Below are 14,750 nucleotides of genomic sequence, written 5' to 3'. Positions count from 1 at the left end.
AGTCGGCTCATAAAGTGAGCCATACCTGCACTAGTGGCTTCGGGACTGTAGAGCTAAACAGATTCATTCCTCTGCAGCCCAATATCAGGATTTGAAATCTATTTATATTTATGCTTGTGCTCGAAGCTTTTAACTAGGACAAACAACTAAGACTAAAGCAGGGGCTTAGCCGTAGATAGTCATGGTCATGCAGACTGTATAGTTAATCTGAAAAGTCAATGGACAGAAATCTTAAAAGAATGTTAACTTCTCTTAATGAAGCAACTGGTCGATCCAATGAAGTCATTCAGAGCTTGGCTGGAATGAAATCAGGAAGACACCATGAATCTTCAGAAGCCGGGTGCCTGAGCCCTCATCTATAAGTCGAATTATTTCTTTTCCAACTACTCTTGCAGGAACAAAAAAGGAGTGCTGGTAGGACCCAAGTCCAGCTAACACCTCAGTGAAAAGCTCTGAAAGTCGCTTCAGAGTGGTGTTTCAATGCTTCTCCATGGAAGCTGATTGCACACTGGAATCAGGACTTTGAATTGCACGAAAAAAATAAATTATACCCAATGATGCACTAATAAGCACTGTATCTTATTGCTGGATATCAAATTAAAATGTTTCAATTTACTTGAAAACGCATAAAACAAGACATTTAACCAAAACAAACAATGCAGTCTTGCAAAAGCTAAACATGATTACTTTAGCGAGCAAGGATGTGGTTTATTTTATTGATGTTCTTTTTCATGGAAAATAATGTAGTTCTTGTTTTGCAACTGAGAGCATGAATGAATTCTAGAAAACAGACTTCAGGCCGCCAGCATGGGCAGTGTGGTGAAGAGGATTTACATGCATGTGTCTGCGAGAGGGGAACACGCTGATCAGAAACTGAGGAACCTATTTCAGTGTAGGGGTCTTTGCTACTTCACCTACTCCTCTTCACAAACAAGAGGAGGCCAAGGGAGTCAGTCTTGACCATCTGGCAGTTTTACAGTGATCCTAGGATCTCATCCAGCTGTTTCCTGAAAGACTCCAGCGTTCTGGCTTCAACAGAATGGCTCGTTCCAGACACCCACGTTTTGCATAAAACAGAGCCTCCTGTTTGCAGTTTTAAATGCACTTCCACTTGAATCCTCTGGTTTGGGTGTTAATGGTGATCATGATTTACTGGCTACTGGCTTAACTTAATTTAAATACTTGGATTACAGGGCAGTCAGTACAGGGCAGTCCCTTATGTCCAATAATGTATCTAGTATCTCGACCCTGGACTGATTTGTTCGAATGTGGTGACCAAAACTCTACACAGTATTCTAAATGAGGTCTTGCAAGCGTATTTTGTTATCACAATACCTCTTGAATTAAATCCGCGATTAAGTCATGTCTGCTCCAAACAGAGTGCCATGAGCAAAACCACCAAATGTCAGTGCACACCAGAACTGACTCGGAAATAATCCCAAACACTGCAGTTAAGCACAGCCCTGCCTGTGCACTGCTGCTTGTCAAGCAAGATTTGTGCTCACATATCCGATTTATCAGAAATAATATAAGCTGATAGTAATAATAACCTTTATTTTGCAAAGTGCTTTTAATGAAAAGAACTTCAGTGCATGAGTAAAACTCATGCCAGTAACTCTAATTTGATGCGATCTGATAATTTGATTTGAACAAGATACAGCCATTAGAAGTATGATTTCAAACAGACCCACAGTATCCATTATATAATTGAATCTAAATCTTTCATCTAAATCAGACACATGCAATCTGTTTTTAAATATCAACACTGCCGCCATGGGGGCAAGTCAAAAGGGTGTCTCCTTGCTTTTCGCTGGTCAGTTCCTTCCCAGTCACGAGACAGATCAAACAGACAGGCTCTACTCAGGAAAAGGGAGCCTATATTCACTTGCATGTCACTCCATTCAAGGCTCACACTCCTACAGCTTCTGCAGGTTTCAATCACGAACTGTGGATATATTCCAATCATTTGCTCAAATACATTACTGACAGATTATATGGGATACGATCCTGAAGGCAGGTGGAAACTGATTAAATCTGCTGATCTTTTTTTGGGGGGATAGTGTGCATGACATCATGTTTGCTCCCCGACACTGGCTGAATAAATGTTAAATCACATCAGCAAGATAAGCATTATTTCTTTAATGGTTCAAATACCATGCAGGGCCTAGACACCCTTTTTAATAAGAACACTAATTGATAAGTGCCCCATTCCTAGGAGCACCTCCTCCATATTTGAGCTTACTGCTGCTTTTGGGGCTGACACAATGTTTTTAGAGGTGTGATATAGAAAAACATCTCTGAACCATGAGTAAGGAAGGCAATGAAAAAATCTGCACACACTAGAGCTGAGACTGTGGGATTTCCTAGAAGCTACGAAGGCTTTATGATGAAGGTGCTGCATTGCTTCAGCAAGCACATTCAGGGGAAAAGATCCCCATTGTGACAAGTCGCGTGTAAAACACGGAGGGAAATACTACAACCTGCTCAAAGGACGTTGAGCAAAATCCAGTTCAATCCAGAAACTCCAAAACACTGAAACCTGTGAAACATGCAATTTCAGGAGAAGTGCAGAAGGATGCTCTCCGTATTAAAAGAAATCTGCCAGTCTTACACATATTAACATTCATGAGGCAACGGAATGAATAAAACGAAATGGTAGGGTACATTTGGTCAATTTGAAATGCTGGACTTTTGTATGGTTATTTTTGATTGATAAAAAAATCGTACCAGTGTCATCTGGCTGGCTTTAAATGTAATTGCTTGTCAGAGACTCCTAACACCTCTCTGCACCTCCAGCCAGATGCGTCTGTCCTTCTAGAAACACTGCCTGACGTATTTCCCTTTTCGTGCTTTGACCACGGAACTAGATCAGCTGGGGTTTAGCTCAGTGCAAGACTGGTTTGGACAGACCGCTTCGCTGTACTTCAGACGATGCCCAGCTGGCCCGCTCACCTGGGAGAAGAGCAGGTACCCGTACTCGTCACAGGGCAGCATGTCGTCCACCAGCACAGTGGTCCAGGTGCCGTCCTTGCACAGCCTCACCTGGTACGCCCCCTCCTGGCAGATGGCCCGCGTGATCATCACCCTCTCCACCAGCTCGGGCCTCTCCGCCAGCACTGCCAGGGCGCTCAGGAACCTGCCGACGGACACAATTACTCCATTACTGCTCCCATCGGGGGTGCGGCACGGCGGCGGCGCAGTGGCCAGCATCGCTGCCTCGCAGTTCTGGGGCCTGGGGGTTCAACTCCTGTGTGCTGTCTGTGTGGAGTTTGCATGTTCTCCCCAAGTTCGTGGGGGTTTTCTCCAGTTGCTCTGGTTTCCTCCCCCAGTCCAAAGACAAGCTGGTAGGGTCAGATGGCTTCTAGGAAACTCAGAGTTCAGTTTATTGTCATATGCACAAGTGCAATGAAAGGCTTATTAGCCTGTATGGCCTGTGCAAGACATTAAGGAAATACCAAAAACACAGAACAGCAGCAGCAGCAGCAACAACAAGTGAAATAACATCCATCTTAGGGGGAAAAAAAAAAGAACACATCAGTGTGAGCCAGTGGTAGGGGTAGAGTTTAGTCATCTGACAGCTTGTGGGAAGAAACTGTCTCCGAGTCTGGACGTTTGTGCCGTTATGCTCCTATAATGCTTACCAGAGGGAAGGGGGGAGAAAAATGAGGAACCAGGATGACTGGTGTCCTTAATGATACGTCCAGCCTTCCTGAGGCAGCAAGTAGTAAAAATGTCTGCAATAGAGGGGAGCTGTACTCCGATGATGGACTGGGCTGACCTGACCACCCTCTGTAATGCCTTCCGGCCAATCAACGAGCTGCTGCCAAACCACACGTGAGCGCCACATGTGAGCAAGCTCTCAATAGCACACCTGCGAAATGTGGTAAGGACAGCCGAAGACAGTCCAGATTTTTTCAGTTGTCCGAGGAAGTAAAGGCGTTGTTGCGAGTCCCTGGTGGGAGTGGGTGTTTTTGTGTCTGTCTGTGCCCTGTGATGGACTGGCATCCCATCCAGGGCGGACCCTGCCTTACGAGCGCTGCTTGCTGGGACAGGCTCTGCCTCTCCCGCCTATCTGATTATGGTTGGAAAACGGACGGACAGATACTGTACTTTTGGAGGGGGGTGGGCGCACGTCCTTTTCTGTTTCATTCCATTTGCAAGCCTTTTTCTTTCCAAATTATTTGACTGCTTGCCTTTGTAAAGCCCTTTTCCTCCCGAAGGATCCAAAAACGCTTCACACGCAGGAGGTGGGGGACAGGTGACACGTGGCAGCTGTTATGCGATGAGGCGCCAACAGCCCCACTGCCAGCTCAGGTGGAGGTGGAAGGTCTTTGCCAGGTCAAAATTCAGACAGAGCAGAGTGTACAAGCCCAGAGTGGAATGCAGGGGTTAACACCCCCTACTCTCACAGTGACATGGGGCGTTTTAATGACCGGGCGGTCAGGTAACCTTGGTTTAATGTCTCATCGGAAAGATGACTCCTCCTACAGCGCAGTCCAGGCCTTATCACAGCAGTGGGGAGGCATTTTTGATACATCGTGAGGTGCCGTCTTAAAAACAGGGAACCAATCCTGTTTATGTGCTCTGTGGTTTTTAAAGAACAATGCAAATCTAATCCAGATGAAAGAAATCTCAGACATTTGTGAATCACCTCCCGGGGATTCCCAGTCACAGTCGGCTAATAACGTGAACCATGCCTGCACTAGTGGCATCGGGATTGTAGAGCTAAACCTTTGTGTGGAGGGTGCCACACAATCTATTTAATGTCAATTTTTAATGTGCTAGTAAACACGGTGTAATATTTGGATTTGTGTCAGTGCCTAGAATATGCTTCAAACGATGCAATATGAAACAAAAATAGGAAAACATTAATTAAAAGACTAATAAAGCATTTAACTAGCGCTGCATTGGGAAACCCCGTGTATACGACTGCTAGTCTTAATAAAAGACAAGTTATGTATCAATATAACTTTAACCTATTTTGAGATTCTCCCATTTTACTGAGGCACCGCTCAGTAAAAACGCCAGCTCATCTGGAATATGCCGAAGCGTCTGCACCGCGCGCCGCTCACCAGCAGTTTCCCAGCAGCCCCTGCAGGATGTCGGAGGGGCGGGGCGTGCGGAAGACGGACCACTTCACGCCGCGGTCCTTGAAGTTGTTGCAGTTGATCTCGTGGGGGCGGAGCCACTTCTTGACGCGCTGCTGCACGCTGTCGCCCTCCGGGAAGCCCACGGAGCGAGGGCCGGGGGGGAAGCTGTCGTCCACAAAGTTCACGGCATTCTGGGAAGAGACCAGCACAACACCAGCGTGAGGCAGAATGCCAGCAGCCATATCGCCCTGCAACTCACAGCTGGCAGCCCACTGAAGCTCAGCAGCTGGGAGTCTGGCCAGTACCTGGATGGGAGACCTCCTGGGAAAAACTAAGGTTGCTGCTGGAAGTGGTGTTAGTGGGGCCAGTATACTGTAAAAAGTCGCCGTCCTTCAGATGAGATGTAAAACCGAGGTCCTGACTCTCTGTGGTCATTAAAAATCCCAGGGCGTTTCTCGAAAAGACTAGGGGTGTTACCTCAGCGTCTTGGCCAAATTTCCCCAAGGACTCTGTTCTCCTCCCCACTGAGAGCTGGTGTGTGGGGAGTGTACTGGCGCACTATGGCTGCCGTCACATCATCCAGGTAGGGCTGCACACTGGCGGTGGTGGAGGAGAGTCCCCATAAGTGTAAGCAATTATTATAATAATGTCAGGAGAGCTTGCTGCTAGCTGCAGCAGGGCGGGGGCGAAAGCTACATTTGCCATGTCCTATGGAAAACGGCCCGATTCCATTATCTATCTCCAAGTTAACATACACGAACGCAGCAAGGCTGGAATATCACTCCATTTTGTCCCCATGTTAGGCACATCAGCATGATGCATCCAATTAATCATTTAAATGTCACTTGCTTCAGGCCTACTCATAAGCCGTGCTTTATACTTCAAACGTTGGTGAAGTATATCTGTAAGCACCGCTGTAACCCTAAAGAGATCAGATTATAAAATCCGCGTCCACTCAGTCTAAATCCCTGATCAGCACTGCCAGACTATGACACGGCCTTATTTACACCACATACAGTACATATCAATTGGTAACAAAAAAAATGATGACTGGTATGGTGGTTTGTGTTAGGAAGGGAAACTGAAGTGTGTTACTCTGACTGAAAAGAGTGCAATACAACATCTGCCTACACTGCCTCTCTTTTAAACTTAACTTGGCAAACAAATTGCTAAGAAACAATGCATTAATGCATCTGCATGACATTATATTCATAAGATGAAATGGAGCAATGAACCTGAAAGAGCAGTGATCTCCTCAGCTTGCATAGTGCTCCTTTCCCCCCGCGAAGAGAGACACCACAGCTCAGGAAGTCATTCTTGCTGATAATCGATGCACTTCACTGTCACGAGAGACGTTTATTATCGTTCCAACCGGAAGAAAGCAGGGGTGAAGGTCATGAATGATTGCCCTCAGTCTCTACTGTTTTCCCCAACAGAATCCCATCCTCTGCTCCTCAATAAATTAGCTCTGCTCTGCCCTCTAAAACACTACTGAGGTCTAATATAGGACCTGTAATGAGCTTTAAATAGTGGTAAGAAGGAGTCTGTCTCTTCCTCCCTGTTTTATGTGCTCTGAGTCTGACTGTACAGACTGAGCCCAGAAAAGACTCACAGAAGAGCACAGAACTGGAAGCCCTTTGTAAACATACAGGCCTTCAGGCCTGTGAAATGTGTGTGCCTGCTGGAGTTACAGAGCATGATGCTGCTGGGAACTGGACATGTCCTGCTTATTCAGAGCGGTAGAGCACAGAAGACAAGGGTCACGTCATCCCATCACTGCACTGCCTCACAGAGTCAGACATTTCTGTACTTCAAATTCTTCCATCTGTCCACCTTGATCAGTACTTTAATCCACAATAAGCACAGCGTATGGGGTGGTAATCTCGCTGCACAAGATCACGCACTTTTTTAAAACTTCAAATACAGGATCACTGGCACAGCCTTCAAGTACCTTTTGATTATAAAGTTGGAAAAGGTTCTAAACGCGTAAAACTGCACTGCAGACCAAAGGAACGTTGGGTCACAAACAGGAGGCCATTTTACTTATTGTGCACATTTAAAAGAGCAGCTAGTTGACGTGTAGATTTTAATGAATAGTTTAAGAGTGTTCACCATTTAAGCTTAATACATAGGTTCTTAACCTCATGTCAGTAAACCCTGGCCTCAATTTACTGAGAAGTCAAACACAGGCAAGCAGTTGATAAAATGGTCTAGACAATTAACTTGAAGTACATGAGCACTAGTACTCATGTTAACAGGTGCATGCAAGCATGAAAACTTAATTGTAGTGTTCTTTATTTAGCCGTTTGTCTGATTTCTTGCAGTTCTCTCCTTCAGTCGAACCGTTACAGTACACAAGCCTAGCTTTCATTTTTAGTCAAACAGAAAGGCTCTCAATTATGAGACGAATGCAGCAGCTGTCTGAGTCTCTGGGAGGCCTGACCTGCTTTCCCAGCACTGTGCCTGTTCTGAAGGATGTGTCCCACTCCGGCTCATTTATCGTTTGATAATGTCATCACTGCCTTGAAGCATGAGAATGCCCGGAAATAACCGCAGAAGGAAGATAAGGGGTTCCCCTCTGCAAAAGGTGTCTTTAAGGCTTCTTGTAACAAGAGGAAGAGCAGTTCCCCTGCATCTGAGCACTGACTTTTTCTGGTGCGAAAAAATCACAAAATACCTCAGCATAAACACTTACAATTACATTTGCAAATGAAATGCGTTTACAAATGAAGCTAGACCTTTGCCTATCCAGCGACTGATCGGCGATCTCGTCGGACCGTTTTCTGTTTTGTCCCAGGAACCGGGAAGGCGTTCCAGACATATTTTATCCTGCACGCGACTGTTTTAAGTCTCGACGTGCTCCTCCGGCGGGCCCCCCCCCCGGCTGCAGAGACGCGGCGCTTGGAGAGCTCCACAGGGCCTGAAAAGGCACCAATCGGCGCCGGCTGGAGAAGCGACGCGTCTCTCGCCCACGTCCGCGCAACGGGGCTGCCAAAAGAGCCGTCGCTGTTTAGGAAGCTGAGAAAGCCGTGGGTGACTAGTCCCAAATTGACTCACAGTGGAATGCCACTTGCAGGAGGCTGCAGAGGGAGTTTTGGTCGTAGTCGGTCGATAACATTACCCAGAATTGGACTAGCAATATCTCACCTGTAGAGCTCAACCAAGCCAGTGTCTGACCCGCCTTTATCTAGGCGGCCAAGGGTACCACTTGCAGAAAAGTGCCTCCTGACCTCGGTCTTAAACGCACTTCATTGTTATTTCTGTTTGCGTCATCCAGTTTGTGACACATCCTGAAGAAGGTCATTGTACCGACTTTGGCAATATCACCACGCAAATATCGTCAATACACTGGACTATGTCACTAGTTAAAGGGGTGCCCATTCTAATCAATTTTGAAGAACCTCAGCAGCTCTACATTTTTCTAAAGCTATGACGTATGACGTATCTTGTTCTCCGCCTCTGGGCCCCAAGACCACATGAATGTTCCAGTGAAGAACAGAATTTCTGCTTAGCAAATTGGAAAAAACCCTGAAGATTCTGCCAACAAAGGAATGGTTGATATAAGGCTAAGTAACTTAGTGAGACTTAGTCATTTCTGCATCGGCCATGAATGCAACAAAGACAGACAACAAAAAATGAATACACAACAGTGACTATTATGCAGGAAAGTCGAGACAGGCTGCAGAGAAAAGGCCATCTGTTCTGCTCTGTAACGCAACACAAAACATGATCCGGACCTGCAAGACGGAGCCCCGGTGTCAAAGACGGGAGACAGAGGCGATAGCTAACCCAGACGCTGGGATTGGCGTCCTGGCCAGGCGGGCACTCTGGGGGCAGCTAGCACGTGTTGGCAGTTAGGACCATTCCAACGAGTTCTGGCTGCCAGCGCAGAGCTCCCTTCGCGGCATCTGCGTCTCGATCTGCCCTCCGCTACGCCAGACTACTCGAGCGGGCTTCCGGGATTAAGGGATTAGGTTCGTCTTTGCAGAGATGGGGAATTAATAGTGAGGGATGGAAAAGAAACATGACATTATACAGCACCATGTTCTGCTGGAACTGATTCAGCAAGTCATTCACATCCCAATGATATTTACTTCATTTCGGCAAATTAGAAAGTTCAGTGCAGCCACTTGCAAAGTCCATTCTACCATTCAGTGTGGCAGGTTTGGACCTGTCTCAGCTGCTACAGATCTCTTACACCCCCGAAAGCAAAGGGGCACCCATGGGTGGCATGTTCACTAGTGGCTTTGAGTGGCATCCCAGGGCACAGCAGTCATGAGGACGCAACCGGCCCCGCCCCCAAACGCGCACGGATGTCTCAAAGACAGACCGCGGCAAACTTCGAAGTCGAAAAACCGCTCTCCAGGATGTTTCAGAACATTCAAGTTTTGGAGGGCTCCACCAGTGACGGGGAGTGACTGCAGCAGGCAGACAGTGACACCTTGAAGGGAACTGACCAACGAACAGAACCCACCGCAGCCACAGAGTGAGTGGGATGCATGAAGTGGAGAATCATTCAGAAAACTGCTCTAGTCATCAAATGAAAAATGCTGCAGCACCAGCTTTATCAAAGAAGCATCAGATGATGTTTTAAGCTGGAAATATATCATATTGATTCTTAAGCATGTATAATTTAATACTATACAAAAAAAAACTCTTATCAGAGGCATTATTTCTTTACCAATAAAATACGTGCTGCACAAGACAAATTCTTCTCTCACCCTGGCAATACTTGAAAAGACCTCCGAACTACTCAACTGATTTTAATTCTTAATTAAAACGCTGTTCTTTATACCCCGACATACAGTACACCTTTGCTGCTATGGAGAAATCTGGCACAACTGGGGTAGAACATGGAATTCTTAACTATTAAGAGGTTAATGATTCAGATACCTTTGAATGCAGTGCAAACTCATAACTTTTTTAGGCCTGTAAGAGATTAAAGATCAGTTTCCGTTCTTAAAATAATTCACAGAAGAACAATCAAGCACTTTAAATCGGCAGACTACAGTATATCTCGGGATAATATAACCGGAAATGAAGAATTCAAATTGCAGGGCAATGACTTTCTATATGTAACTCAATAGCTGGAACACACTGAAGATTTCCACAGGGAGAAGGCTTCAGATATGCCACTAGAGATCCGTTTTAATTTTTTAGAAGACGGAAAGGTTGCATTATTGACCACCAAATTCCCTAATCGCTTAACTTGTGCTTATCTAAAGTACTGCATAGGATATATTTTTTTAATATCATTATCGATTTAACAAACATGTTCTGTCCAACCTATTTCACTCTTTTCCCTTGCAACTGTCACAAGATCAATATGTTGATTACAGAACTGAAACCACAACGATTGTCTGCTTATGCCTTGTTTAGACGTTCTAGTTTCCCCCTGGCTGGGCACAGAGGCTCACGGTACAGTTTTATTAGTAATGCAGCCCAAGAGACGGTGAGTAAAGAACAAGTCATGTCTGGCAGCCTTCCAACATTAATAATTATTTAATACTTCCCTCCAGAACAACAGGCCTGTGAACAAACAAAATGGCAGTATATAACCCCACAGCTGCATCTGAAATGGACAAAATAAAAAAACTGCGATCTGCAAGTACTGGTGGATTTTTCTGTTTTTGGAATGCAGCAAGCTCCAATTAACGCGTGTGTGTGTGTTTCAGGGTATTTTAATACGGAAAATGTAAAGATTTTTCAATTCTCTGTGTAAAGCAGATACTCTACATGCTGCACATTTGGCGAATTCTGGAATGCTACAGTCCATCGGGCTTGGAAGCCGACTGACTGATGATTATGTGGATTTAATTTCTGGAATTGAGAAATTCAGTGCAGTCGCTTTCAGATTGCATCCTCCCGTTTTGAGTGTGGCAGGCTGGTTTCCTTGAGGGCTACTACCTGTATGATACAATTCAAAGCTGCTACAGGCCTCTTTGACACAGTGCAAAGGGGGCACCCATGGCTGGCCATGTTCTCTCGGTGGTGACACAGCCTTAACGGTGTGGCTCTGTGGCTAAGGATCTGCGCCTGTGGCTGGAAGGTTGCCAGTTCATATCCTGCGGCTGGCAGAGAAATCCTACTCCGTTGGGCCCCTGAGCAAGGCCCTTAACCCCAGCTGCTCCAGGGGCGCCGTATAAATGGCTGACCCTGCGCTCTGACCCCAAGCTTCTCTCCCTGTCTGAGTGTCTCGTGGAGAGCAAGTTGGGGTATGCGAAAAGACAAATTCCTTAAACAAGAAATTGTCTATGGCCAATTAAGTGATCTTAATCTCTTAATTTTAACAGGTGTGCCTAGCTCTTGTATTTTAATACAAATACACACATATTTGAAATGTGTTTTGCATACCCAGCAACCACCTCCGTAAAGAAGGAGGAAGTGTAGACAGGCTCCTCTGAAATTCCCACCCACTCAGCCAATCGCCCTTTGAGGCAGCACAGGCTCCGCAGTGACGTACAGGAGAGGCGTGTCCCTCGCTGACATCGCCGCACGCCGTCGGGTACCCGGGGAGACGCAGGAGAGGGTGGACCCTCTCCTCAGGGGCACTGCGTCAACTGCGTGTTGCAACCCAAAGACACGTCCCGGGCTCCGACTTGCCAAAACATGTATTTTGACTCTTCCAAGAATGGAAAACGGTGGTGTCTCAACCGCTTGTTATAGCAATGCATCACAAAAAAGGTGCAGGAGTTCAAGACCAACAGACGATTCTGCATATGAACATCCTCGACCTTTTTCGGCAATAGAAAATGTATCTAAGACTTGGGGTCATTAATCAGTGAATCCTTGAATGTGAGCCGAGCCTTGATTTGATCTATCTGCCCTGCTGAGTAAAGAAACATGGAGCTCACCGTGTGAAACCAGGAATGTCTTTTTTTACAACATGCTCCCAACTTAGAAGTGTTAATAAGTTTCATAATTACATTCCGATAGGGAGCAGAGCATGAGGTACAAGTTCAGCATTTTAAATCTTGCATTTGATTCCAATTCAGGTGTTTTAAAAGGACGTGCACGTTCTGCGTTATTCTCCGATACGGCTTCTGAACATGAGGCACGGTAATTAACGCACAGCTCCGAGGTTTTAACTTAAAAGGAAATGTCTTTAATTGATGTGAAATTGCCAATATGCGATTTGCTCACACAAAAACATGCTGTCCAATGCCAATTGTCAATGTTTTCTTATCTCACTGATAATCTTTTAATTAAACTTTAAAGTTACGACATTATAAAGTCACTACACTTTCCAAAAAAATGCCAGAATCAAAATCATAACCCTGGAAAACCTGTTCTGGGGGAAAGTAGGTCACACTGATGGGTATCAGTTTTAGATAGGTTTGAACCAGATCAATGAGACTCTTTCTAATAAGCTATGGGACGTCTTTACAGGAAGTCAGTTCTGTTGGATCCTGTGGCTAACAACCAGGGAAAATCAGATTCTCAAAAGAAGCACCCCCAACATAAACCCAGGAAATGCAGTGAGATTTGAAGCGACACTAACAACATAATGCTGATTTTACAAACAACAAAAAAGCTAGGTTTGTGCCACTGGTGCACCAGAGATCCTTTTTTAAATACTGACTACAGCATGCTTTTCTGTAAAGTGGCATCCACTAATTGCAGAAAACCCATCTAAATACAGTAAACAAACATGAAAACATGGTGCGTGAAAAATATGTATTGCACACGCGCATAATAGAGCACTGGGGGATAGTTGGACCTAGAAAAGCCCCGAGACTCAAATCTTCAGCCTGTTAATATGAAGAATGAAAGTGATGACTGTATCGTAAAAATTTGTCCTTCAGAACTGCAAACGAATGGCAATGGTCCTCTCTGCTGAATCACTTCATATTCAATTTCCGGTCCAGTGCCCTGCAGCCACTGAAATGAACCACATGGTTCAGAGTTTATTTTTAGCCACGTTATCTATACAGGCTGGTGGACAGAATTACAGCACCAATAAACTAAAAGTCCTGGCTCTGATCGATCACCTCCAGGACATGCTTCTCCCCTGGGGGGTGAGGACGGGGGGGGGCGGCAGACACAAAAAGCCAAGAGGCAGGAAATAATGAACCCACTGAGTGATCAAGGCTAGTGGACAAATGGGGAAGAGAGAGGGGGTTAAGCAGTCTGGACAAAAAACAAAGAATGTGGAAAGAAAGAGAGATAAAAATCTCAAATGCATAAGGGTTCTTATTAGAAACAAAAACCTTACTGCCTATAACAAAATGTCCAAAATATGAGACATCTCCATCCTAATTCTCGGATTGACAGTGTTCCTCACTGTAGGCCGAAGAAGGCTCCACGGCCGAAACGTTGCGTTTTCTTTCTTTTCTTTTCAGCACGAAATAAACCTATTACTTGTTCCTTTGCAGCCTACACATGCTGACGCAGCTCCCCACCTGAAGAACACTATGCTGACTCAGCTGAAGTGAAAGGGAAATTCCATGATAACCTCAGTTCTCTCCGACTGGTAGAAAAGAGTGAAAGGGGAGGAGCTGGTATAACACGGGCTTATTCGTTTGACCAATTAGACCACAACACAATGGCGCGCCTTGAATAAACTTCTCTTAATCCTGCTCACTGAGCACGTAAGAAAGACTGGAACAAGTTGCCTAAACCTATATTGGTTGATCTCCTGCACATTTTCCATTACAGTCATCTCTGTTGACCCTTTTTCCCCATTTTGTCAATATAAATATAAAGCACTCAATCTTAAAATATTTTTTTTTTGGCGTCTCCAAACCCCCCCCCCAGATCCCAAAATAGCAACACGCTTTTAGACGATGCTCAATGGGGACCCTGTCCACCCGCCTAGAATGAGTCCTGCTGCTGCTGGTTTTCAAAGGGGAGCGAGATCTTGTCACGAGCCAGAAGCGACCAGGATTCCAACGTCAGTGACAGACACGGCAAACTCTCCTGTCAGACTCTGCGGCTGGGAGTGTCCTCATGCGTCTCTCTCTCTCTCCACCGAAGGTGCAGGAGTCATAGCCAGAGTGAATACTAACATCATCTCAGTATGTTGTTACAGCACTTGGTGATGGAGAAGTGTCTCAAGCTCTGTCACTGGGTCTGGCCTGCACCCCCTGGAGGTAGTGGCTGAGAGGAGAATGGTGTCCAAACTAGAGGCCATCATGGACAACGTCTCCCATCCCCTCTATGACAGGCTTGTAGAAATGAAGAGCACGTTCAGCAATAGACGGATTCATCCGCGGTGCGACAGGGAGCGCTACAGGAGGTCATTCTTGCCTTCTGCCATAAGATTGTACAACGCATCCACTTTGGGTCTGGGCAGAGGCAACATTGACAGTGACCTGTTTCTGGACTGAACGGTAAACTGACACATCTTTTTCTTTTCCTGTTTACAACCGTTTTTGGGCAATATATGCCAGGGACCTGTGCAATACATTTATATTGTGCAATATGACTTTTTTGTGTACTGTTCTGGTTTGTTCTTTGTGTGTTCTGGACTGTGAGTAACACTTCTTAGTGCACTTCTCACTGTACTGATTGTATTGTATGTATTATATTATTATTATTGTATCATTCGTTACATCGGGCTGTGTTGTCTGTGTTAAGCTGCTGTTGCACTGCAATTTCCCTCAGGGGATCAATAAAGTATCTATCTTAGATTTTAGATAAAGTTTGTGACAGCTGGAA

The 14,750-nt window shown here is 45.5% G+C and overlaps 1 protein-coding gene across 2 annotated transcripts in view; it reads right to left on the bottom strand.

The window, feature by feature from the left end:
- The window catches only part of capn15 (calpain 15), an 85,940-nt gene that overhangs the window by 15,194 nt on the left and 55,996 nt on the right, over positions 1–14,750 (bottom strand). For both annotated transcript variants that reach the window (XM_069181063.1, XM_069181062.1), the window contains 2 exons: positions 5,073–5,281; positions 2,953–3,136 (listed from right to left, as the gene is read on the bottom strand). In XM_069181063.1, coding sequence (XP_069037164.1) covers positions 2,953–3,136; positions 5,073–5,281 — 393 coding nt within the window. The remainder of the gene's footprint in view (positions 1–2,952; positions 3,137–5,072; positions 5,282–14,750) is intronic.

This window comes from Lepisosteus oculatus, chromosome 19 (genome assembly GCF_040954835.1).
Source record: "Lepisosteus oculatus isolate fLepOcu1 chromosome 19, fLepOcu1.hap2, whole genome shotgun sequence".
Taxonomy (NCBI): Eukaryota; Metazoa; Chordata; class Actinopteri; order Semionotiformes; family Lepisosteidae; genus Lepisosteus; species Lepisosteus oculatus.
This window is presented reverse-complemented; position numbering and strand designations above follow the sequence as displayed.